Source organism: Sciurus carolinensis, chromosome 7 (genome assembly GCF_902686445.1).
Source record: "Sciurus carolinensis chromosome 7, mSciCar1.2, whole genome shotgun sequence".
In the NCBI taxonomy this organism is placed as follows: Eukaryota; Metazoa; Chordata; class Mammalia; order Rodentia; family Sciuridae; genus Sciurus; species Sciurus carolinensis.
In genome coordinates, this window is record NC_062219.1 from 117,253,478 (window position 1) to 117,279,247 (window position 25,770).

At 35.5% G+C, this 25,770-nt stretch overlaps 1 protein-coding gene across 3 annotated transcripts in view; it reads right to left on the minus strand.

The window, feature by feature from the left end:
- Positions 1-25,770, minus strand: part of Zfand3 (zinc finger AN1-type containing 3) — a 312,164-nt gene that overhangs the window by 95,851 nt on the left and 190,543 nt on the right. For all 3 annotated transcript variants that reach the window (XM_047557737.1, XM_047557735.1, XM_047557736.1), the window contains exon 3: positions 2,158-2,340. In XM_047557737.1, coding sequence (XP_047413693.1) covers positions 2,158-2,340 — 183 coding nt within the window. The remainder of the gene's footprint in view (positions 1-2,157; positions 2,341-25,770) is intronic.

Here is a 25,770-nt window from a genome sequence, read left to right on the forward strand (position 1 = left end):
ATTATATTAAAAATTCTCTCTCTGCAATGTTATTCCATTGTAATACTTCCTATTTTCAATACTATCAGATTACTTCTCCAAAATAACTGTAATACTACCACTCTCTCTGCTTATCATGGCCCAAATAGCTTAGCTCAGCATTTAAGCTTCTACAGCTTGATCATAATTTACTTTTCCAGTCTTTTTCTCCATTCTCCTCCATAAATGCCTCTAAAGGCATCACTAGACAATGAGAACTCCATGAAGTTTTATTCCACAGCTCATGTTACTGTGTGGAGAATATCTTTTCACTACCTTCTATCCATCTTCACTATCACTTCCTCCAGTAACCCAAGGTCTTTCTTCAACAGTCACTATCTTCAACACATAAGGACTATTAACACAGATATGTACAACCATGTATCAGGGTTTTGAAACTTCAGCAATACTGAGTGTGGATGGATAATTCTCTGCTGTGGAGGGAAGGCTGTCCTTTGCAATATGATGTTCAGCAATATTCCTAGCTTTCAGACATTATCAAATGATCTGACAAGGAGGGAGGGGGAGGTCACTTCTGGTTAATAAACTCTGATAAAACATAACAAATATGCTTAATTTCTCCTGTTAAATAATAAATTCTTTGAAAATTGTCTTTTATATTCTGAATATATCTGAATATGAAAGATTTGGATAAATCTTTATTCTCTCCTATCTTTTCCAAAATGAGTGGACAGAACACATGTTATGGTTTAGTTGTAAGGTATCTCCCCCCGAACCCCCTGCCACAAAATTTGCAGTGTGAGATAATGCAAGGTTTGGAGGAGAAATGATTGGGTTTTAGCCTTAACCTAAGTAGTGATTTAATACCTGATGGGATTAATTGAGTGGGTAACTGGAGGCAGGTGGTATGGCTAGAGGAAGTGGTTCATTAGGGGCATGGCTTTAGGGTATGTATTTGTATCTGTCAAATGGAGAACTCACTCTCTCTCCTTTCTGATCACCATGTGAGCTGCTTCCCTCTTGCACACTCTTCTGTTATGATGTCCTGACTCACCAGGAACCCTAAGGAATGGAGCCGGCGTTCTATGGACTAAGACCTGTGAAACCCTGAGCCCTCTAATAAACTTTTCCTCCCCTAAAATTGTTCTGGTCCGGTCTTTCAGTCACAGCAGGAAAAAAGTTGACTAAAAAGAATCCTAAACTGTCACATTTATAGATATTCATTAAACTTGAAACACTAAATTCCAACCTTGTTAAGTAAAGGTTTTAAAAGGCAAAAATTGCTGTGCCATCAACAAGTACGATCTGTTATAGCTACGTCCCAAAAGAGAGTTCTAGCATTATAAAGGTTAAGTAGACAATAAACTTCCATATCATATACATAATAGTATTCATTACTGAAGGACATACAGATGAGTAACCAAAAATAAACTACTCCCTTGTGTTCTATGAAATATATAGTATTATTATCTAAGGTAAATGCTCAGAAACAGTCAAGATCCAGTTAATAACAGGGTTAAGTTCACTAGATCAGTGGCTCTAAACTCTTGCTGCATATTAGAATACTCTGCAGAATTTAAAAAAACAGGGAGAGAGATTCTGGGGCTTCCATCTAGACCAATTAAGTTAGAATCAGGAAGTGAAGCCAACAATTAAAATTATTTTAAAATTCCCCAGTACAGCCAGGTAGGAGGTACACACTTGTAATACCAGCAACTGGGGAGGCTGAGGCATGAGGATCTCGAGTTCAAAGCTAACCTTAGCAACTTAATGAGACCTTGTCTCAAAACATAAAAAGAGCTGGGGATGTGGCTAGTGGTTAAGCACCACTGGGTTCAATTCCCAGTACCTGCCTCTCCTGAAAAACTTCCCCAGTAGATTCTAATGTGCAGCCAGAACTGAGAGTCACTGCTCTAGAATGACTTGAAACCTTGTGTACCTCGAAAATTAATGGAAAAATCTATCACCCAAGAAAAACTTGCACTCTATGGAATGGCTGAAAATTATTACCTAACTTGCTGAGCATGGGTCCTATGTGTGAATACTTATCTTGAATTTAAAGAACTGCTGTTTTCCCTGTCTGTCCCCCAACCCTGGCTCCATGAGGCATTACCAAGAAGCTCATTATACAATTCTTAGGCTGCACTCTCTACCACCTCTCATGATCCGGGCACTTACATTCCTCTTTACTCGGTGAAGTTACATTCAGTTCTGTCGGAAGCGGCTGCTGGCTGGGACTAAGAGTTGGCGTGGTTATCGAGGTATTATTGTTGTCACTGGTGGTCTCTTCAGAAAACAAATCTGATTGGCTGTTACTTGTACTTGGAGCGGAATCGTCGTCTGGTTGTTTCTTTTGAAAATCTGAAGAGAAAGTGAGAATACCAGTTTAATCAAGGAATTCACAGTCTGAGTATTAGAAAACAATGTAAGTTAATATAAAAATTAAATGTAATAATAGGAATTAACAAAGTCTAATTTGGGCGATTAAAAAACATGGCAATAAAATACTGGTCAAAAACATTGGTAGAGGGTGATTAGAATTAGTTTTCCAATGTCTTTATTGTTCAGAAGAATGGTCAATATTGATTTCAATATTAGATTTTGAAAGGTGAAAGATGCGTGTTAGAATTTCAAGGATGATCAACAGAAGGAAAAAAAGGAATAAAGCGAAGTTGCTGTCACCAGTAGAGAACAGGTCATATGGAAAATAGTAGCACAAAATAGAATTAGGTAAATGGAAAACACATAAAATGGTAGAAGTAAGTTCAAATATATCATTAATGGTATAAGCTCACCAGCAAACACAGAATATTCAGATTAAATAAAGTTCAGTTATGTTTATAAGAGACATATTAAAAACATGGAAGATGGCCTCCTAGTCTGTAATCTTTTATTTCTTAAGCTGGTAGTGGATACACAAATATGATTATTATGTATATTCTCCTTATGTTTCATTTTTTAAAATCTAATGATACTCTGAAGTACAGATTATAATTTATCAATTCAGAAAAAGTAAAAGATGATTCTTACAACTCCACATAACCTTATATTTTGAATCATAGATAAATCCTAGTTATCATGCTTTAACCCTTCATCAGAATCACTGTTACGACATATTCTGAGTGTAAGAACTGCTAGCATTTATGATACACTGACCATGTGCCCCAGACATTGAATTAAATGGGTGTGCATACATACACGTACGTGTGTGTGTGTGTGTGTGTGTACGTGTAATTTACATTAACTCTCAGGAAAACTCAAGTCAGATAGTAATGATACCAAATTTTGTTTATAAAGAAAATGATTTTAGAAAATTTAGGCAATTTGCTCCAAGTTAACAGTTAACAAGTAAAAGAAGGCAGGTCCATTTGACAATAAAGCTAACAGTCCTCAATCACACCCACAGGGCACAGAATGGTAAGCACTAGACCAGTCCCAAAAGAGGCTTCCATGTCAAGCTTCCACACATTCCAACACCACTGATGAGTGTAATGAATCTGGCCCAAGTCTGTAACTTGCTATACCAAGCAGGGATCTAAGTCTTCACTGCTTCTTTTCTGTTACTTCTCCTAATTATTTTCTTATTCTTCAATGTTTTGACATGTAAAATGACTAATTCTCTCAATGCTATCTGTATGGACTCTTTAAGAAACAGATGGGGTATAAATGGAATAGATACTGCAATAATGACACTACTTTATGTCAGGCCATTGCATTAGCTCTCTTATGTCAACAGTCATTTGTGTTTCTATCTCATAGCCACCTATTATTTAACTGGAAATGTCATAAGGCCCTAAAAAACTGCAACTGAGTCATGATTGTACTGTCTAGCACAATCCCCAAAGCCTTTAGACAGAAACACAAACAAACAGAAACTCACTTATAGGCACAGTAACTTTTAAAATTCATGTCTGAAGACATTGCCAGGTCCCACCCACAAAATCTCCAGCCCATGTTTGCCATGTTCCTTGGGTGCTCAGGTACTTTTCTTCAAAAATTGGCAGGTAACAAAATTTACCCTATTTTAACCCATGCTCCTGATATGCCTTTTTCACACCTCCACCGGGCGATGGTGTCAAAAAAACTGCAGACTAAATTATTCATTACAACCCAAACTGGCTGTTCACAAAGAAAACTAGTAGATAATTTATATATCCTCTGCTTGAATTGGAAAAGAATCAAGGAATCACATCATTTTACAACAGAAATGACTTTAAAGATTCACCTCAATCCTTTCATCTTACAGAGAAAGAAAGCAAGAGATGAGCAAATTTATGTAACTTATCAGAAATTTGGAGTTAGTCCTACGAGTCTTCTAACTCCCAGGTCAAAGTTAGCAGTTTATGCAATACAAATAATTTTAGCGTTAGACAGACCTGGATTCAAATCCTGACTTTGCTATATATTGGGCATAAAGCAAAAAGCAACTGTTTAACCTTTGAGGGTCTTATCTGTAAAACAAAAGGGGGTAGTTATTTATACCTCTCAGGATAATGATAACTAAATAAGAAAGCATGCATAAAGTATTTGGCACATGGGTGTTCAATAAAATGACAACATTTAAAAAATGAAAGGTGAGAGAAAGCGCACTGGAGTGGGGCGGAGGGGTGTGAGTGTGCAGGAGTGGCTGGGGGGTGGGCTAGGACTCTGGAATCTCTGCAAGCCCCAGTGGGCAAGGCATCCTCACCTCGCCGCCATGGCTGCCTAAAGCTGGTGCTGATCCCACATGGCGAGGGTGAAACCTAGAGAACCGCTTCAGAGGCTGGTACGACACCAAACTGAGCCTGGCAGGCCACAAGGAAGCGAAGTGCGGCAGACAGGCACTACAAGATGCTGGCTATGAGTTTAACATCTGCTTCACCTCAGTGCAGAAGAGAGCAACCTGAACCATCTGAACCCTCTGGACAGTGCTGGATGCCACTGATCAGATGCAGCTGCCAGGGTGAGGAAGTGGCGACTCAATGAGAGGCACTATGGGGGTCTGACAGGCCTCGATGAATAAAGTAAAAACTGCTGCCAAGCATGGCGAGGCCCAGGTAAAGATAGGGAGTGCTCCTATGATATCCTGCCACCTCCAGTGGAACCAGATCACCTCTTCTACAACAAAATCAGTAAGGATCATAGGTATGCAGACCTCACTGAGGATCAGTTGCCCTTCTGTGAGAGTCTGAAGGACACCACTGCCAGAGCTCTGCTCTTCTGGAATGAAGAAATTCCCTAGATAAAAGAGGGGAAATGGGCTCTAACTGCATGGAACACATCAATTAAACCAATTAACTATTGTTACATATTTTTCATTATCACTTTTTCACTATTATAATCAAGATTTCATTAAGCTTCCTTAGTTATATTGCTAGAAGTACATCAACTAGTAAGAGAGGATGCACATTTTTAAAACAATGATACAAGCTGTTAAATTCTCTTGGCACAAGACCCTGTGATTTCCTGTGGCCCAAGATGTACTGTGGTGTATAAGAATCATCTGTCCACTTTTCAGTCTCACACAGTACACAGGATCCAGAACAAAGACAGTGCTTGGTAAATGTCAACTGGAAAAGTGGCCAGATTCTGAATTACATTTAAATGTGTATCAACTGTTATTTTAAACCACTCAAACTATTTTATATGCCTTTAAAAGTACTCCTTGATTCACGTGAATTTCTTTTTTCATAATCAAAATAGAGTTATCAAATGCATAAATGTATTCTACTGTCAGGTATAACTAATTAGAACAAAAAAGTTTTAAAAACATGAGAAATAAAACTATACTTCTAACTCACTCATTAATATTATTTGGTGGGCTGGGGTTATGGCTCCATGATAGAGCACTTGCCTAGCATGTGTGAGGCACTGGGATTCGATCCTCAGCACCACATAAAAATAAATAAAATAAAGGTACTTGCCCATCTACAACTAAAAGTAATTTTTAAAAGACTATTTGGCTCACTACTAAGGCTATACTTCACTATTGCTGTCACTAAAACTGGTATAAACAAAATCAAATGGGAGGAGAATGAGGAACTAAAAGTTAAGAGTCTAACATGAGCCAGGCATTGAGTCAGGGGCTTTACATTCATTTTTTCATTTAATCTTCAAAATATACAGGACAGTAGATGTCATTCCTACATTTCAGCAGAGGACAGTGGAGCATGGCAAGCTTGGGAATCTTTCCCATCCAAAGAAGTGCTAGAGCTGGGGTCTGAAACCCAGGTTAATTTGACACTCATCCCTTGGAGCACGCACCACTGCAAACCCTTTCCCAGCCTGCAGCCAGTAGAAAGCACTTTGCCAGTTCCCACATTCCCATACTTCAAATCCCACCTCATTTTATATCACGAATTATAACTATGTTTCCACTGGAATCTTTAGTTTAGTACTTTACACAACAAAATACTTCATGTTTCTTTTTTTTTTTTATCCAGAGGCACAGACACAGGAAAAGCAGATACACATTCAAGGGGGAATGGGCCACCTCGGGCTACCTCAAGAGAGAGGTGTCTTTTGGGGTAAAACTAGCCATATACACTCAAGGGAGAATGTGAGCCATCTCCAGAGGGAGAGGCAGTCAAATAGTTCATGTTTCAAATTGTCAATTAAGTAAAAAGGAAAGGTTGACAGGAGTTTTGTTTCTCAAAACATTTACCAAACAAATCATTTCCTATATCTCAAAAGTTTGGTTCACACAAGTCACTATAAAAAAATCTCCTTTAACCGAACAACATTCTGGTTTCCCTTCCCTCTCTTTCCAATTTATGTCCACAACAGGCTCTGCAGCCTCCACTGACAGGCACCTTTCTAGGTTTCTAAAGTTGCAACGCCCCCACCTCCACTCCCATTCCAAAACTTAGGTTTCTTATTTTGAAAAGCTACAAAGCCATTAGCAGTAGTCAGACAATTCATAAACTAGACTTTCAGTCCTCTGATTAAAATTTTAATAACATTCTAGTAGTTGGATGTTAACCTGGACTAATAGTCTCAGCTCTTAAGAACAAAATGGCTTAAACTAGAGTTAGCAAGAACCAATAAATCTAGTTATCATTAAAACCTTAAAATGTATTCATATTGGATCATTAGCTTATGAGAAAAACTATGATCTATTCAATGTGTCTAGACTTAATAACTTTCTTCCATGGATAATCTCCTCTAGATTCTAAAAGAGCTAGAAGCTTTTCTAACTTCTTTAAAGGACAAAATCAAAAAACACTTTACTCTGTTTCTTACCTTACTTCTCTTTAAAAATTCAGACTATCTTTACTGACTTTAGGATTAACAGGCTGATACAGTTTTGCTTTTGTATACCTTCAGACAAGTTAAATATACACACATTTTACACACACAAGCCACACACATAGCCTAATGATAAGTGACTCTTAGCTTGTGTATCCTGTTCATGTCCATGCATCTGTACACTTTAGGGGAATACCTCCAAAATTAAGACAAACCCTATGTTCTGTCCTTCCTCCCATCTCATGTAACTGGCAACTACACTCACCTAGAATCTGAAGTCAGAGGCCAGGAATCATCCTAAGACTCCACAGTCTCCTTTCTTAATTCTACACCTCAGAAGCCGCCAAGCTTAGTCATTCACAATTCCTAAATATCCCCTGAATCCAGTCACGTCTCCATTACCACTCTAGTCTAAGCGATCATCATATTTCAGTAGTATCTTTTTTGTTATTTTTAGTTATACATGAGAGTAGAGTATGTATTGACATCTTTATATAAATGTGGAGTACATCTTATTCTAATCAGGATCCCAGTCTTGAGGCTGTACACGATGTGGAGATTCCCCATGGTGTAGTTATATATGTACATAGGAAAGTTAAGTCAGATTCATTCTAGTCTTTCCTATTCCTGTACCCCTGCCTTTCTTGCATTCCCCACTGTCCAATCTATTGAACTTCTATTCTCCCATACTCTTGTTGTATATAAGTATCCGCATATCAGAGAGAACATTTGACCTTTGATTTTTGGGGGATTGGCTTATTTCACTTGGCATAATAATATCCACATCTATCCATTTACTGGCAAATGTCATAAAGTCATTCTTTTTTATGGCTGAGTAATACTCCACTTTTAAATAATTTTCCCCCCACATTTTCTTTATCCATTCATCTGTCAAAAGGGCACCTAGTCTGGTTCCATAGCTCAGCTATTGTGAATTGAGCTGCTATAGACAATGATGTGGCTGCATCACTTTAATATATTTAGCAGAAAAACTCTACCAGAAAACTTCTAAATGAACTTAAGCAAAGTAGCAGGATATAAAATATAAAATTCACACCGATATATCAATTGTATTCCTATATACCAATGATGAAGCAGCTGAAGGAGAAATCAGGAAGACTATTCCATTCCCAACCCCCCCCCCAAAAAAAAAAACTGGGCATACTACAGAGTGATAATAACAAAAACGGCTTGATATTGGCACCAAAACAGGCATGAAGACCAGTGGTACAAAATAGAAGACACGGAGACAAAATCCACATAAATACTGTTATCTCATACTTGACAAAGATGCCAGAAACATACACTGGAGAAAAGATAGCCTGTTCAGCAAAGGGTGGGAAAATTGGAAATCCATATGTAGAACAATGAAATTGAATCCCTCTCTCTCCCACCCTGCATAAAACTCAAAGTGGATCAAAGACCTAGTCATTCAATCAGAAACCCTACACTTACTAGAAGAAAACATAGGCCCAAATCTCCATCATGTCAGCTTAGGAACCGACTTCTTTAACAAGACTCCTAAAGCACAAGAAGTAAAATCAAAGAATCAATACACGGGATGGTATCAAACTAAAAAGCTTCTACAGCAAAGGAAACAATCAAGAACGCAACGAGAGAGCCTACAGAATGGAAGAAAATCTTTGCTACCTGCACCTCAGAGAAAAGTTAAGCTGGAAGCATCACAGTACCAGACCTATAGTAACAAAACCAGCATAGTGTTGGTACCGAAAAAGACATGAAGACCAATGGAACAGAATAAAAGACACAGTGACAGGAAATATAAAGAACTCAACATCAAACAATACAAAACAAAATTAAAAAAAAAAAAAAACAACCCAATAAGTGGACAATTGGCTCCCAAAAGCACATCCTCAAAAGTTTTTAAAAGGTCAAAAGTAAAATACATGAAGCTGACAAAGTTTGTTCTTATCAGTAATTAAGTTTATTTTTTAAAATATTCTTTTAGTTATAGATGAACACAATACCTTTATTTTTACATGGTGCTGAGGATTAAACCCAGTGCCTCACAAGTGCTAGGCAAGCACTTTACCACTGAGTCACAACCTCAGCCCTAATTTAAGTTTATTTTATAATTCGGTTTATCATTGAAATTATACAGGAACTAGATTCTTCACACCTATAGGAGTGACTGTTCAGAAGTGTGAACTAGCAAAAAAGTTATTTGGAGAGAGGCTTGTTTCTTATACAGCATTTATTGTGCAGACTATACAGTTTTCCCAGCAATGGTGTCTCATATTCACTTACAGGGCATAAATTAACATGTTAACATTACAGCAAATATCTAACAATCTACTGGTACAATAATATGTACAAGAGACACATTTATGTGTTTCAGATTAATCACAAAATTTGTAAATTTTCTTAAAAATTAAAAACAAGTCTTCTGAATATTAAAGCATTATCTTAGTTCCAACAAAATGCTCATTTGATAGTGTATCTGCTAATATACATGCTACTTGACCATCAAAACTGTAAATAGGATAGGCATATTGTGGAAAAATTAGTCAAAACTAATAAAATAGGCAAGTTGGAAAATAATTTTTTTTTCTTTTGTTTAGAACTGAGATGCAGCTCAGTTGTTGAGTAGTTCCTGAGTATGTGCAAAGCCCTGGATTCAATCCCTACCTACCTACACACACACACACACACACACACACACACACACAAATTGCTTACAGATGATTTTTTATATCATCTAAATACCTCCCCCTCAAGCCTAAAATCTAGAGACTTTGCCACAATGATTGTTGGGTTTGCTCACAGTACAGATCTGCTAAGGGTAGACAACAGTTGTATTCCATGTGTCTTCATTCCAGGGACCCAGAATGAAGAAGTGGTTCTAATTATTAGAAGTCTGCTGGTCTTTGTGGCAGAGGAAAAAGAGATGAACAACACTACAGCTCTTAAGGTTTCTGGTCATCAGTGGCATATCAACTTTTCATTTATACTTTATTGGCTAAAAGAAGTCACTGGACCAAGCACAATGATGAAGACAGGAGAGAGTAATCCTATTGGAAGGCATGACAAATATGTGGGAGCAATAATCAAATTATGGGTTAATGTATACACAATTTTGCATAAAATTTTTACAATCTTACTAAATTCTATGTAATATTGTATATGTTTACAGGTGCATTTTTCCCTTCAGAAAAAAAGAACATAGATGTTATATTCTTAAAAGTACTACAGTTGATTTTCCCAGCTGATGATTACTAGGCAATGTAGACTGGTGAAATAACCTGAACTTTCTAACAGGTTATATTAAATTCTCCTTTGCCCTATAAAAGTTTGAGTATGTGAATACAGTAAACCTACATTAAGCAGTTTATTGACAATAAATTCTTACCTGAAACAACTGTGACTTCTAAGCAATGAAGACCACATTCTTTATAAATATCAATCTGACCCTAATTCAAAATTTTGTGTTTAACTTAGTAAGACCACACTGTGTTGACTTTATTTTATTTACCTTTTTAATGACTTGCAGTTCAGACTCATTCCTGATTCTCAGGTAGACACAAGCTACTAAATCAATGTATTAAAACATTATAGCTCCCAATCAAATAGAGAAAACACGTTATTAGAAAGTTCTTCTTAGGAACCAACTGCCTCAGACCTAATTAAATAATCCAACCTGGTTTATTTTTTTTTTTAAGGGAAGTAAAATTTGGTTAAAATACTACATTTAAAAATATTTTGCATTCAGGAATATGCTTTTAATTTCAATTCCAAGCGTCAGAAAATATATTTTGAAGGGAATGGTTAAGGAACGGAAATTATCCATTCTAAAATTATCTTTCAAATATTTGAAGGAATGTAGTACAGGCAGACTCCTCTTACTGACAAATTAAGTGATAATGTTCTATGTAGGTACAACTCTCATTATCTTTCTTATTATACATAGTTCAATAAGAAGCCTTACCAATCAAAATTCTTTATAACTTCTTCTACTTTAGGTAATTCAGACAATTGCATTTGTCTGAGAGATGGTGCTTACCATTAATTCTGACCAATGAGGAAAAGCAAAATGAGGTACATTTCAGTCCTCATCATCAGTGTACATCTTTCATAAGGCCAGCCCCAGACTTCTAATGAAGGATGTTCTAAGAAAAAAAAAACATGTGAAACACACTTTTCTTTTTTTCTTTTCTTTTTTTTTTTTTTTTAACCAGGGATTGAACCCAGGAGTGCTTAACCATTGAGTCACATCCCCAGTCCTTTTTATATCTTATTTAAGAGACAGGGTCTCACTGGAGATGCTCAGGTGGGGCTGTTACTGAAAGCACTGTTCACTATTCTTCTCATTATGACTTTAGAACTCCTAACTAAGATGGTGATTGTTAAACTGTCGTGTTTTCATTTTTACTCTGAACTCTAGGAATTGAGCTTCCTATGTTTTAAACTATTATACAGATGTTTATGGTATGAGTTTCTGTGTTCAAATTTCTCTTCTTCACCTTATCTCAATTTTCCTTTGCCCTGATTTCTTCATTTAAAAAAGAAAAAGCTATTATTCTTTATATTTTACTTTTGGAAAACCACTTTTAAAAGAGAATGACAATGAAATAAAAACAAGAACCATAATCTCACTTTTTATGGGGAATCATATAAAGATGAACATTTGAAATATTCTACATTTTGTGTGTGTCTGTGTGTGTGTGTGTGTGTGTATATATATATATATATATATATATATGAATGAAAGCTGTTGATAAAAACCAAAAGAAGGAAAAGTCAATAAAAAAGGATGAGTATACCAAATTAGCAATAAAGTTTTACATGAACTGTACTGGAACATCTATATGAGGGAACACAGTTATATACTTTATCTCTTTCTCTTTCAGAGCAGAGAATGCATGCAGAAATATCAACTAACATTAGAATTTATATATGAGGAGACCATGTTGTTTTTTTTTTTAATTTCACATTTCAGGGCAAAAGATGAAAGCAAAAGAAATATTAACTAAGTGGAACTGAACAGGTATTAAGGTATGACATGCCGTGTCTAAATAACAGATCTAAAAACATGTTGAAAAATAATGGGCAAACAAAAATGACCACAGGAAGTTTAGCAGGCTAGTTACAACTAGCAATACAACTTGCCTGAGATTTTACAATTCAATTGTCTCAATACAAATCATAACAAATCTGAAAAGATCAGCTCAGAAAAGAGTACTTTTATATCTTCACCCATACTTTATCCAGGGAAAAACACATCTCCCCAATAAAACCAGCCCCAAAGCTCCCATTTAATGGAAGCAATTCACAATTTCACTTAACTCTGTATGTGAATAACAACAACAACAAAATAATAATAATAAAAATAAAAATTCAAGGGAAAGGGCCAGTATACCAGTAAGGAAGGCCATAATGCAGTCCCAATTTCAATCTTAATTTTGTGTTTATATATTTGATATATTCAAATAATCTTTTTTCCTAAAAACTAAAACTGAAAGTGACAGGGAAACATATTCTCTTTAGCAAAGTTGTTGCGGAGGCACTGAAGATACCGAGTCAAGAGTGAACTGAGGCTGTAGTACTCAGGAGCTTAAGTTCTACAAGATGGTCAAAGGATCAAAACTATTCACGTCCAATAGGTAAAAAATGTTATCCTACAAATCCAAAAAAGTATGAGTGCTCTCTGATCTTACATACAGCCAAATTAAAATCTAGCAATATTTTTTTAAAATTAAATCAGTCTTGTCCATAAAATAACTACAAGCTAAGTAGTAACTGATCTATTGCTGTGGATTCGAAGAAAAGAATAGAGAAGGTCAGTTTAAAGGGGAAAAAAATAGGGCTAGTGATACAGGTCAGTGGTAGCACACTTTCTCTAGTGTGAGTTAGGCCCTGGGTTCATTATCCAGCACAGCAAAAAGAAAAAAAACAAAAAAAAAACTGGGGTGGGGAATAGCAAAATTAATAATTTCTAATAATGGTAGTGATTATAGTCAGAGAAACAGATTAAAGACTTTGGAATGGATTTTTACTGGACTGATATTTGCTGAGTTGACCACAACTATCCACAAGAGAAAAACTATTATTTGTGATCTGTTCTGACAGATCAAATAATTTCGCAGGATATATTCATGCTATTTGAAGCTGAAGAACTTTCAGAAATAATTTATTACACGTTTTTTAAAATCTAAAAACAATGTTAAGGGTATCACCAGCATTTTAAACCAAGACAGAAAAAAAAAAAATCAGAGTATACTACACATTGTATGTAAGGCTAAGTTTTGCTTTAAAAACTTTTGATTTGCTCTGGGCATGGTGGCTTGAGTCTATAATCCCAGTGACCCGAGAAGCTGAGGCAGGGGGAATCACAAGTTCAAGGCCAGCCAGGGCAACTTAGTTAGAAGCTATCTCCAAATAAAAAATTAAAAAGAGTTAGGGATGTACAAGTTCCTGGGTCCGAGCACCACAACATCAAACAAAACTAAGCATTTGATTTCAATTACTTGGTACACAACACACACACACACACACACACACACACACTGAATCACAAAGTAAAACGTGTTTCTTGTTGTAGGTTGTAGTCAAAAAGGTTGCAATACTAATGATCTGATACAGCATTTTATATATGAGGAAACTGAGGCACAGAGAAGGGAAAAAAACAACCAGTTCTGGGGTCTTAATCACTAAGGAGATTACTGAGAAACATACAAAAATACCTATCCTAGAAGAAAAATGTCAACCATCATGGATTCTAATTTATAACTTTTCCAAGTAGGTTTTTAATTAATATAAATTACATATTCTCAGTCATCTATTCTTTATAATACACCCTAAAAACCTAGTTCAGCATTCATATAGCTGTTAACTTTTAGTCCTGAATGGTACTAAAAAAAAAAATGAACTCTTAATTATCTTCATCTCTACTTCTTGTAGATGTTTCCTGTAGCTGAAAGTTAGTAATGATATAATTTCCTTGAGTTTCTTAAAAATCAGCTCAGATTAAAAAAAATAAATAATTAAATTATTTTAAGGAAAACAAAAGAAGTACCAAAAAACTGACATTAAAAAAAAAAAATCAGGAGCTGTGGTTGTGGTTCAGTGGTAGAATGCTTGCCTAGCATGTGTAAGGCACTGAGTTCAAGTCTCAGTACCACATAAAAATAAACAAATAAAATAAAGGTGATGTGTCCATCTACAACTAAAAATATATATTTATATATATATATATATATATATATATTTTTTTTTTTTTTTTTTTTTTTAAAGTAGAATGGTGGTTGTCAGGGCTGTTGTTGGGAAGACAGAGTGGAATTGTTATTTTAATGGGTTCAGGCTTTCAGCTGTGCAAGATGAAGAGACACCTGGAGATAAATTGCACATGAATGTAAATGTACAGACCATTATAGAACTGTACACTCACTCATTAAGATGGTAAATCTCATGTTAAGTGGATTTTGCCACAATTAAAAAATTCAAAAACATATAAAATGAATAACTTTTTTTAGAAGATATGTATACAAGAATAGTTACTGCAATCTTTGTCAATGTAACCTTTTCTGTAACAATGCTAAACCAAGATGTCCTTTGAGATGAGGCAGATACATATGTAGACAATGAAAAAAAAAAAGTGAAAAAAATCAAAAAAGGGCAGGCCTATAAAGCACTGTTTAATACACTTCGTGTGTGTGTGTGTGTGTGTGTGTGTGTGTAAAACTTTTTAGTTCTTTTTAGAATTTTTCCCATTTCTCTCCCAGAAGTCTCAACAAAGATAGGTATCATAAATCTAAGAGTAAGAGAATTAGAAAGAATATTCTTTTCTATGCTTAACTGGCTTTTAAAGTAGTATGAATGTATTTTTTTGAAAATATTGAAAGCAAAGGACAGAAAACATGACAAATATCCATCTGTTCCATCCCTAGGATTAACAAATTTTAGTATTTCTCATATTCACAAATATGTACAAAATATAAGTATTATTAGTAAAGTTGTATCCTCCCCAATGCCATTTTGAATTCATGATAAAGGTTTTATTACTATTATCATGAATCTGGAGTATTTCCTCGTAGGGAATACACTCATACTTGTATTACCCACAAGCTGCAGAGTGTTGGTTTTTAAAATTTGCATTAATTGTATTGTACTGCATGTCTCACACTACAATTAGCTTTTCCTCAATGTTAGCTTCTGCAAATATCCATGCTAACACACATGCATCTCATTTATTCATTTTAAACTTGTAAATACTATTCCATTTTATGAATATATCAAACTTATTCCTTCTAAGGCAAATACCTCAAAAATTTCAACAAGACCTTCACAAAGTTAGAATTAAAATGTGTATTTAAAAGGTTAAAGAGGGAAAGGGTGGCCATTTAGGTCATTCAATAACCAAAGGTATATTTTGAAGCTGACTATGGACAATTTTGACCTTCAAGTTGCTAAAAATTTTTGACATCAGACAAAACCCTGAGATCATGTCACTCTTCCCAAATAATCTTTATAGTATTTTAATACTGACCTTTGGTAAGGAGGCAGATTTTAAGAGGGATAAGAAAAATCCCTTAACTTTTTAAAAAAATTAAATACAACAACAAGAACAACAACAACACACACACTGAGAAGATAATTTAATTGGCAAATTCCTTTGGGGTAGTTTCTTAAATGTGTGAAATTTCAGAACGTTGACAATATTTTTTATTGATCTCAGATTTAAAAATCTGATGTCTTATTTCTAGCCTATCTGGTATTTGAAACAAAACAAAACCTGTTCACTTTTACCTGTGTGGTTTTACTTATACTTTAAAAGCAAACAGCCAGATTTTAACTGGCTTGAGCCTCAAACAAACCAGATTTGAACCAGGATATGACCCAACAGTTTTAAGAGATAATGCTGCCCCAAGAAGAGCACACAGGAATACATTCAGCTCTTTTTTGGCATGCATTGCTTTTAAGAACTCTGCATGTAGACCGACACTTCAACATCTGAGACAGTTATTTCAAAAAGACAAATGACTATGAAGGTCTACTGACACCGAAAAGGTCCAGATGACAATTCCATATCTTCCCAGTAATGCTAGAAACTCTCTTCCTTCTCTTAAAAAGCAAAAAACTAAAGCATCAGGTGGGGAAAATGACTTTCAGTTGACCTCTCTCAAATGGGTATCTTTAGAGACCCTGTCTCAGAATACCTTCCCCAAAAGGCCCTGCTATCCAAAAATGTTTCATTGTATGAACATTTTCTCTTATACATTCTTTCCAAATCCAATTAATATGGTATATTTGATTCCATTTCAGGTTAAATTCATTTTAAGTTCACAAATAATGTATGTATGTATCAAATAAAAAGTCATGAACCCTTTCACAAAGAGATGACAGACCAAAACACTAAGCAGAATCACCTCCTTGATTGCAATCAAAGGGCTGCACTGCATGCCATCACTTCAGCCTTCACGATACAGGAGGAAGCAAAATGTGCCATCAATAACTAAAGGGAAATAAAAGCCCTGTAGGAGAGCTACTTCTATTCTTGGGGCCTTCGAACCAGCAATAGCAGAGTAAAGGACAAAATGAGATGCAAAAAACCAGAGGACTTGGATTCACAAAGACCATCTCAGTTGGGTTACAAAGCCGTACTGGAAGTACTTCCCCATGTGGATGGCCAGGATGTACCTTGCTCTGCTCTTACATTCTTTAGCATCTGTATTAATCAGTTCATCCACTTCCATATATCATCTTCACTTGTAAGATCATTCCTTGCAAAAAAGAATGTATGACCTAGGAAATTAATTTTCAACCCACCCAACTTTACAGCAAATATTCAAAACTATGCTAGCGTTGGCTGGGTGAACACCTATAATCTCAGCTACTCAGGAGGCTGAGATAGGAGGACCACAAGTTCCAGGTCAGCCTCAGCAGTTTAGTGAAACACCGTCTCAAAATAAAAAATAAAGAAAGACTGGGACTGTAGAGCACCCTCTGGGTTCAATTCACAATACCACAAAACAACAACAAAACAACACTGGTGTTATTACTTGCACTTGGTGAACAGGCAGTCATTTGGCTGGTATGGAGAACAGCTGGAAGGGAACATTACCACACAACTAATGTTTCATTCAGAAGAATGAAAATGATGAAATTCTTAAAGGGCCCAAGGAGTTCTCATCCTAATTAAAAGAGTATCAGCCCTGGGTATGTGCCCTTTGTGGTAATCCCGTGTGGTCCTATTCCAATGGAAATACTGTGTTCCCTGATCTGGGCGTGGATAGTTACCTGCTTTATTTATATTACAGCACATGTACCCTTTACCCACCAGCTAATGCCTTACAATCAATTGTATTATCAACATCACCCAATTTCATGGTCAATTTGGATTATAGAAAATTTCTTATGAAAAAGTTATTCAATTATCCATCTTTAAAATGGTGAGGGTGGGTGGTTACAATGCCCATTAAATAAGCAACACCACACTCCTCTTAACATTAAAAATCTGACAAATTTATAGCTTAGTAAATTCAGCTGTGTATAACTATAATATACTCTAAACTCTTGGGGACAAGAGAATATTGAGCCAGCTTAAAGGAAATTTTAAGTTTTTATACTTAAATTTAAGGATAAAAATGACACAATTTGTGTAGGAGACCAGGACATACAAGGGGAGAGACCTTCAAATCCTTTTTACAAATTATTCCTGCACTATAGATATGCTTTTTTAATTAGCTGGAGCACACCAACCATACTTATCCCGCTCAGATTGTTACACATCACAATTTTAAAACCTGAGATACAAAAGCAAAATACAATGCTAACTGACATCCAGGAAGGTAAGCTGCACTCAACTATCCTTACTACATATTCTGCTGAGCCCCAGGATCAGTACCCTGTGCCAGGCATCAGGAAGACCACAAGAGAGGGCTACGCTGATGATTGGTTATCACTCAGATAACACTAAAAACACTTTCTACTCTTTTCCTGATATTTTATGTATTTATTTATTTACCCATTATACATTTACTTTTAAGTTAAGTTAGAAATGACCACCTGATATCTAGTCTCTGTTCACTATAAGACTGAGTAGCTGAAAAATTAAAAAAAAAAAAAAATACAGTGAGCAGAATACCATATAACCAGAGTTTAGATCCTGTTTCTTAGGAAAGAACCACATTTCGTTTTTACAAGATCTTGGGTATGCTATAAAACAAGCAGAATTAACTGGGGAAAACAGTGTTCTTCCTGAAAGAGAAAAGTAAATATTATACAGATGATGAACTCTGATTGAATAGTCCCTGGATATCTCAAAAGATTACCTTTAGAATGTGTTCATATATTTAAAATTTACATGTTAAAATTTTTATACCACCTTAGCTTCTTAACACTCTATTTCTATTTGGTAAATTTTTATAATCTCTTTATTGATAGTCTCTATTTGATGAATTACTATAACTAAACCCTGTTTTAAACTTATTTATAATTACATACTTTTGAAACATTTATAATTTGAAGTCTTGATCTATCTAAGTTCAATATCTGTACCCCCTTCAAAGGCAATTTTTATTATCTGCTTCTTCTGAACCCCTGGCATACAGACACATTTTCCAGTTTCTTTGCATGATTTACAACATTTTGCACAAAACTGGACATTTTATATAATGCAATGTATCAAATATGGTTACTTACCTTTTTCTATCCTCCCCCTACCCTTGCTCTGGAGCTTACTTGGTGGCTTGGCTGGACTAATTCTAAGAAGTCTATTTATTCTACAGTACTCAAATTTTTTTTCTTCATTGTGATTATTGGTTTTAAGCTTGGCTTCCCTAGGGCTCACTCCTGCTATAGCTTCCTTTGCCAGTTAAGATTTTCAGCCTTTAATATTAAAAGTGGGAGGTGGGGGGCTTGGAAACTGCTATTACATTTCAGGACTTTATGGTTTTTGTCCTGTGCTTGATGAGAGAGTAGCTTGGTTATTACTGAGAGGATGCAACCTTGTATATGTGCACAGTCTTCCCCACTACCAGATATGAATGTGATATTATTTTTACGACTAGCTTCTTAGACACTCCCCCAACCGTCTGCCCACCTACATCAGAGTAGGTCATTGTTTATTCATAGGCTGTGCTTCAATTCCTTCAATCAGTAAGACTTCCATGTTTGTTATGGACCTCCATGTGGCATCATAGAATGTTTTCAGGTCTTTCCCACATTCTGTTCTGACATTGAGTGAGTACAAACCTAGTGCCTTCCAGACATCAAGAAGGACTCTTTTTGACTGTCCTGTTTCTTAATTATTAGATTTCTGGCTTGTCTGCTTTTCACTTGGTGCTATTAGTATCATAGAGCTATTCTTCCTCTCTTAATTGCTCCCTTTATTTTTGACGATGCCCTTAGTCTTCTAGACTGTTCCAAATAAGGTCAATATTTTTGGACAGAGCTATGGGTATCTCCCAGTTCCTGCCAATGCAGAATCTCTACACCTGCACACGTACTAAGGGTGAAAACAATGGTTTAAGTTCTCTCAGAATAACATCCTGGTACATCCTGGCTTGCCCTTCCTGGTGTGCAATCTCTGCCCTATGAACAAGTTGGGGCAGAGGCTCAGTATTTCAGCCTGTTTTATCTGACACAAAATCTTTGCCCTATAACCAGGAATTGGTTCAGGGAACGAAGTCCCAAAATCTCTTAGCAATGACACTGCACCTGTCCAGAATAGTGCATCTGTAACATGAGACCAAAGACAAGAGATACTGGTAGTCTACTCTTTTGGGGTGGAAACTATAACCATACATTCAAGATTACAGGGTTGAGCGATCATGTTTAAGAATATAGTGTAGAGGGAGCCCTGTATTCTTGGCTACCATCATCTGGACTAGACTATACTGTAACTCGCAGCTGAAAGAGGTAGTGATTGAGAGCAGGCTGTAGCTCAAATGCCACAGTATCTGGTTGTTCTTACCAAGATTAGTAGACTTTCTTGAATAAGGATTTTTCCATCTACCACCTGTCCTTAGGACAATTTTCAGAGACTTTATTTGTAATAATTTTCGTTAAATGTTTGTTTTACTGGGGAGAAGATCCACCCAGTCCTACACAGGACACTTCCAGAAATTCCCACTCTGAACTCTATTTCTAGAAAATTAAAACATGGATATGTGATGATAGAACCTGCACCCTCTCTAGATTGTTTGCTATGTTCTTGAATAACTCAACATTGCTTATCCAGCAGTTTCTATTACTGAAAAAGAAAATGAAGAAATTTTTGCAATAAGAAAATTGTATTAATCAAGAATTCTCATATACTAATTAAGCAACATAAGTTTAATATTTTATCTATGCCTAAATGTACATACTATTGATAACTCAGAATGCACACACATAAGAAAATATATCACCCTAACTCATTTTGAAGGGTTTCAAAGCTGAAATACACAATCACTTAAATGTTGCATATACATGCCCAGTCATGTATCACCTTGGTTGCTTAGAAACCATGAGGCATGACCTGAATAAGCAAAATCGGAATAGCAGAAGAAATCTTTTGTTAAAAGCAGGTTTAGAATAAAATGCCTTGACTGTAACTAATATATTTTGAAAATGAGACTGCAGAGTAAACAAACATAATGAGAGGTTTAGGATGTCACATGTAAAGATGTCTTTTCAAGCAAAAGCACTTTATTGCCCTTGAGTTACATGTTCATTCATTTATATTTCACCAGAGAAAAAGAATTCTAATGCATCCACAAAATGTTCATATTCCTATGCATCCAAGTGTCCCCGAAAAAAAAAAAAAAACTAGAAAGAAAAACTGACCTCCAAAGGTCATCATGAAATGAGCTTTTCACCAGACTTAGAAATATAAAAACTTAATCTCCACTCAATTCTATTAAACAGCATTCATCAATGTAAGGCAACCACCAATAAACCCATACATTTAGCAGAAAATTTCACACCTGATTAAAAATGATAAAAGACCCAAAAAGAACATACTGAGTGCTTCATATCACAGAAAACATTTACTTGGATTGTTTCGGGTTAGTATTTTCCATGACATATTCTTGCTTGCTTTAAGCTAAGGGAGAGGTGCAAACAGTAATAACATGAGAGGAAGTAATGTCTATATGACAGGATTAACAACACAAATCACCGCCACCACTTGTTCAATGATTGATTGATTACTGAAGGTCAAACACCTAGTGTTTTTTCTCATTTTGACAAAGGGGTCACACAGATAAGGAAACTGGGGCTCACAGAGATGGTTATTTGTCTGTAGTATTACACCTCATAAGTGATGGGAAAAAAACTAGGACATAACCCCAGAAAGCAAATACAGAATGAAATAAATAATAGCATAGAATTTTGACTTCCTTAAAACATTTATAGGGTCCCCAGAGGGTTGAAATTCCTCAATGTGAGAAAATGGTTTGGTAACACTGATAAAGAGAGGTGCCAAACTTAACTTACAAGATTTGGTTTTCAGTCAAGGTAGCAATAAATATGAAGTTCTATTATTGCAGTTACTGTCCTTTAAAAATTCAAGATTCTGAAATTATTTTTTGTTAATTCATCTTCCTTTACACTATGATACAGTTTGTACCTTAAATTCATAACTTAAACAGTTTATTGCTAAGTAATCATTTTAAAAAACTTTTCAGGGAGTGACATAAAAACAATTAACTATAGTTCTTATTGGTTGTTCAACCCATTTGTTTCTTTAGAAGTGTCTATATAAATTTTAAAAACGCCTAGTGGAGTCATTCTCTTTTGGGACCACTCTTTAGAAGTGATAGTTTTTCATATTCCTGGAGTCCCCATTTGTGGAGAAGATCAATTATCAGCTTTTGACCTCCCCGCAAAAAAATTCTTGTAATTTTTTTCTTCAGGCTTTATCCTCTATCAATTTCTAAACCATACTAGAGAAATTATCTTACTTATTTTTAGTTACTTTGGCCAAGACTCTAAAAATATACTTGCATGCATATTTTTCAAGACAAATCCGCAAACACGTAATGTGCTGCCTCCTACAGACTTCGCAGAAGTTCCTTCTTCTTAAATCTTGAAGTAGAAATGCAAAATACATCTAATTTTTCAGGGGGCAGGTGATACTGGGTATTGAACACAGAGCTTCACACAAGCTAGGTAGTGCTCTACTACTGAGCTATATCACCAGTTCTTCCTTTGCATTTTATTTTTGGGACAGGGTCTCACTAAGTTGCCCAGGCCGGCCTTGAACTTGTGATCCTCCTGCCTCCACCTCTTGAGTAACTGGGATTACAGGTATACACTACCATGCCCAGCCACAACATACATTTAAAAAAAAAAAAAAAAAAAAAAAGCTACAGACATTCCTTGATAATATATGGGATAGTCTTTGAGTAAAGTAGATTTAGCATGTATCCATTGGATCAATCACAGTGGACTTTCTCCCTTCTTATCCCAGGTTGTTTCTTAGATTTTAACACTCCATTTCTCACACAGGCTGGGATGAAGGTAAAAGTTTTCATATAAAGAAAACAGGAAGAAACTAATTATTTAAATAAAATCACTTAAGTATGCACATGTGAATTCACATAAAAGAGGAAGCTGAAGGTAAAAGGCTAAATATAAAATACAAAGGATAAATTCAAATCTAAAACAAAAAGAAAAAATCCTGAGTAAACCACTGTTTCTGGAAAAGTTCCTACTCTGTATTAATTCTTTCCCAAGTCCCAAAAGGGACAAGACATTAGAAAACTGATGCACAAGTTAGACAATATTCTCCCACTAGAAGCTATACTTCTAAAGTCCTAAAATTTTCAATCACTTATCCTTTTAATACACTTTAATTCTGTTATTTAAATACTGAAGCTATTAGTTATGTTTTGTTTTGTCCAGTACCATTAAGTAAATGTTATAAGAGTTGTTACAGAGATGTCTCATAATTGAGTTATCCTGAAAGGCTTCCACGGAAAGAACATAAAAATCTACCTGGTTCTTTGCAAACGATGAAAGACTTTTCTCTCAACAATGACTTTCCACTCAAGGCACAGCTGCTAATTGTGTAACAATTACCATAGAAAACTAAGGGTAGCTTGCTATGTAAAATTCAATATGAAAGAGAAATGTGAGTAAATCAAAGGGTGAATAATTTTTCCAGACAGAACAGGTTTACTGTTTAAACTGTAGCTGTCTCCCACATGCTGTTCTAACTATCTGCTTAAAGCAGCCTGAAGACCACAACTATGAGCCCCATACAAAGACTGGCTTGATTTTACAGTCAGGTAACATAAATATACATTTCCTTAACTAGATCAGCTGGAACAAGGACATCCACTCTAGTCAGAAAACATTTCAACTTGATACAAATACAGAAGGGCAAATGTTTCATCGTTGTTTTTAAATAATGAAGATTGGTAATGTTGGATTAACATTTTCTAACCATCTCTAAATTCTAAGTTACTTCTCACTACAAATGGGGAGTCTATATTATATGCTGTTTAATTTTCATAGAGAGTAAATGAAAGCCAAGACCTTTCCTATCTCACAGAAAATCTAAAAAAATTATTTCAAACTTAGTTCTTAAGTAGCTCTTAGATAATAAGGGTTTACTTGCTGGCTTTTAGCTAATATGTTGGAATTTTTCAGCCAGCAGGCTTTCCTGTCTTTTCAAATAAACCTCTCAATGGCGTTATACCCAAAGGATCCATCTTTGCTTCAATGAAGTCAACAGAGCAGCCTTTGTATTAGTTGTTGGGAAAGACAACCAAGGCTGAGGTTTTAACACACAGTAGCAACATGGGCTCTGGATAGTAAATTCACAAGCACAAACCCAAAACTGATGTTTAGTTTCTAGTGACAATATTGAATGAATGATAGTAATTCAATTCAGAATATACCTCTTAAATCAATGAAATGCTGATTATAAACAAAGAAGTCTGCTTGGTTCTAGGTTAGGTGAGGTACATTTGAGCTAAACAAAGTTCAGGGCCTCCTTTGGTCTTTGTTTTGTTACCTTTCTCTTCCAGAGTTTTTAGATAAGTAACTTTTCTGGGTTGGCCGCAATACCAATTTTTAAACCAGATGCAAAATGTTTATCCGTGCTTTTTAAAAACAACCTAGATCACTTACTGCCCGAGCAAATCCCTCAGTATGTTTTAAGGAATGTGTGTGCTCCGAGTTTTGTTCTCTTTAGGGTAATGAGGTCCATATCTGCCTATAACCTGCTCTGAAAATTAAGGCCTTTCAAACATCATACCTCCATGATCACTGAAGAGTCCAAACAATGTTTCTGATACAACTTAATTGTATCAAAGATTTCTTGACAAATTCTTATTAAAATTTTCTGTTGGCAAAAATTTTCAAATAAGTGATAAACTCAATGACAAAAGATTAAATGAGGGGTTGTGGTTGTAGTTCAGTGGTAAGAGCAGTTGCTTAGCACAAGTGACGCACTGGGTTCAATTCTCAACACTGCATATAAACAAACAAATAAATAAATGCACTGTGTCCATCTACAACTACAAACAAACAAAAAAACCTTTTTAAAAAGATTAAATGAGCTGGGTACACTGGCACATACCTGTAATTCCAGCAGCTTGGAAGGCTGAGACAGAAGGATTACACCTTCAAAGCCAGCAGAGCAACATAGTGAGACCCTATCTCAAAATAAAATTTAAAAAGGACTCAGGAATGGTTCAGTGGTTAAATGCCCCTGGGTTCAATCCCTAGTACCAAACAAATAAACAAAATTAAATGATAAAATGCCCATTTAGTCTGGATACTTATATTAAGAACATCTTCAAAGATAATTATCTGATTTTATAAAATGTAATTATTATGTTGATTGCAACATAATCTATGAGAATTATTGGCATTATTACAGTTAACATGGAATAATCATCACAATAAAAAAACATGGGATACAAAACTGTAAGGATCCCAAGATGCAAAATACATAACACAGGAGAACGAGTAAAATGTGTTAAAAATGTATGGTTGGGAACTCTAGTGAACACTTAAGTATATCTTGATTAACCAACAACCTTTTGAGGTAGTTATAATTATCTTCACTTTTGGCTGGAGAAACTAAGGCTCCAATGTAGGAGACAAGTTTGCAGGTAGACCTTGAACAGAGGACAGGACTGACCGAAAGCACTAAAGGGAGTTTGTTCTTTCTAGAAGGGCAAGATAAGAAAAGGGCTGAGCATAGTGGGGCGATAAGGTAAAAGTTTAGGTTTAATGCATAAAATATAGATCTACACAAGAGGAGGGGAATGACTTGATATGAATAGTAGTTATAGAAGATGAATATTAAAACTTTATTATTAAGTATTGAGGTGGTGAGTCAGGAGGTGAGCAAAACTTGTAATAAAATCCAGGTATATGGTTACAGAGTAATTAAGTATCATTTTGGGGAAAAGAGGTGGGGAACAAACAAGAAGCAAACAGCAGCATCGAAAAATGGAAGAAACAAAAACTGAGGAGTGAGAAAAAGAAGGAAACTTGGATAAGGAAAGACCTGAGTTTTATCCTGGCTCTACACCCTTGAGGAAGACAGCTCCTCCACTGATTGTATTCTTGATCTATGACATTCTTACTGAAATTATTGTTGTT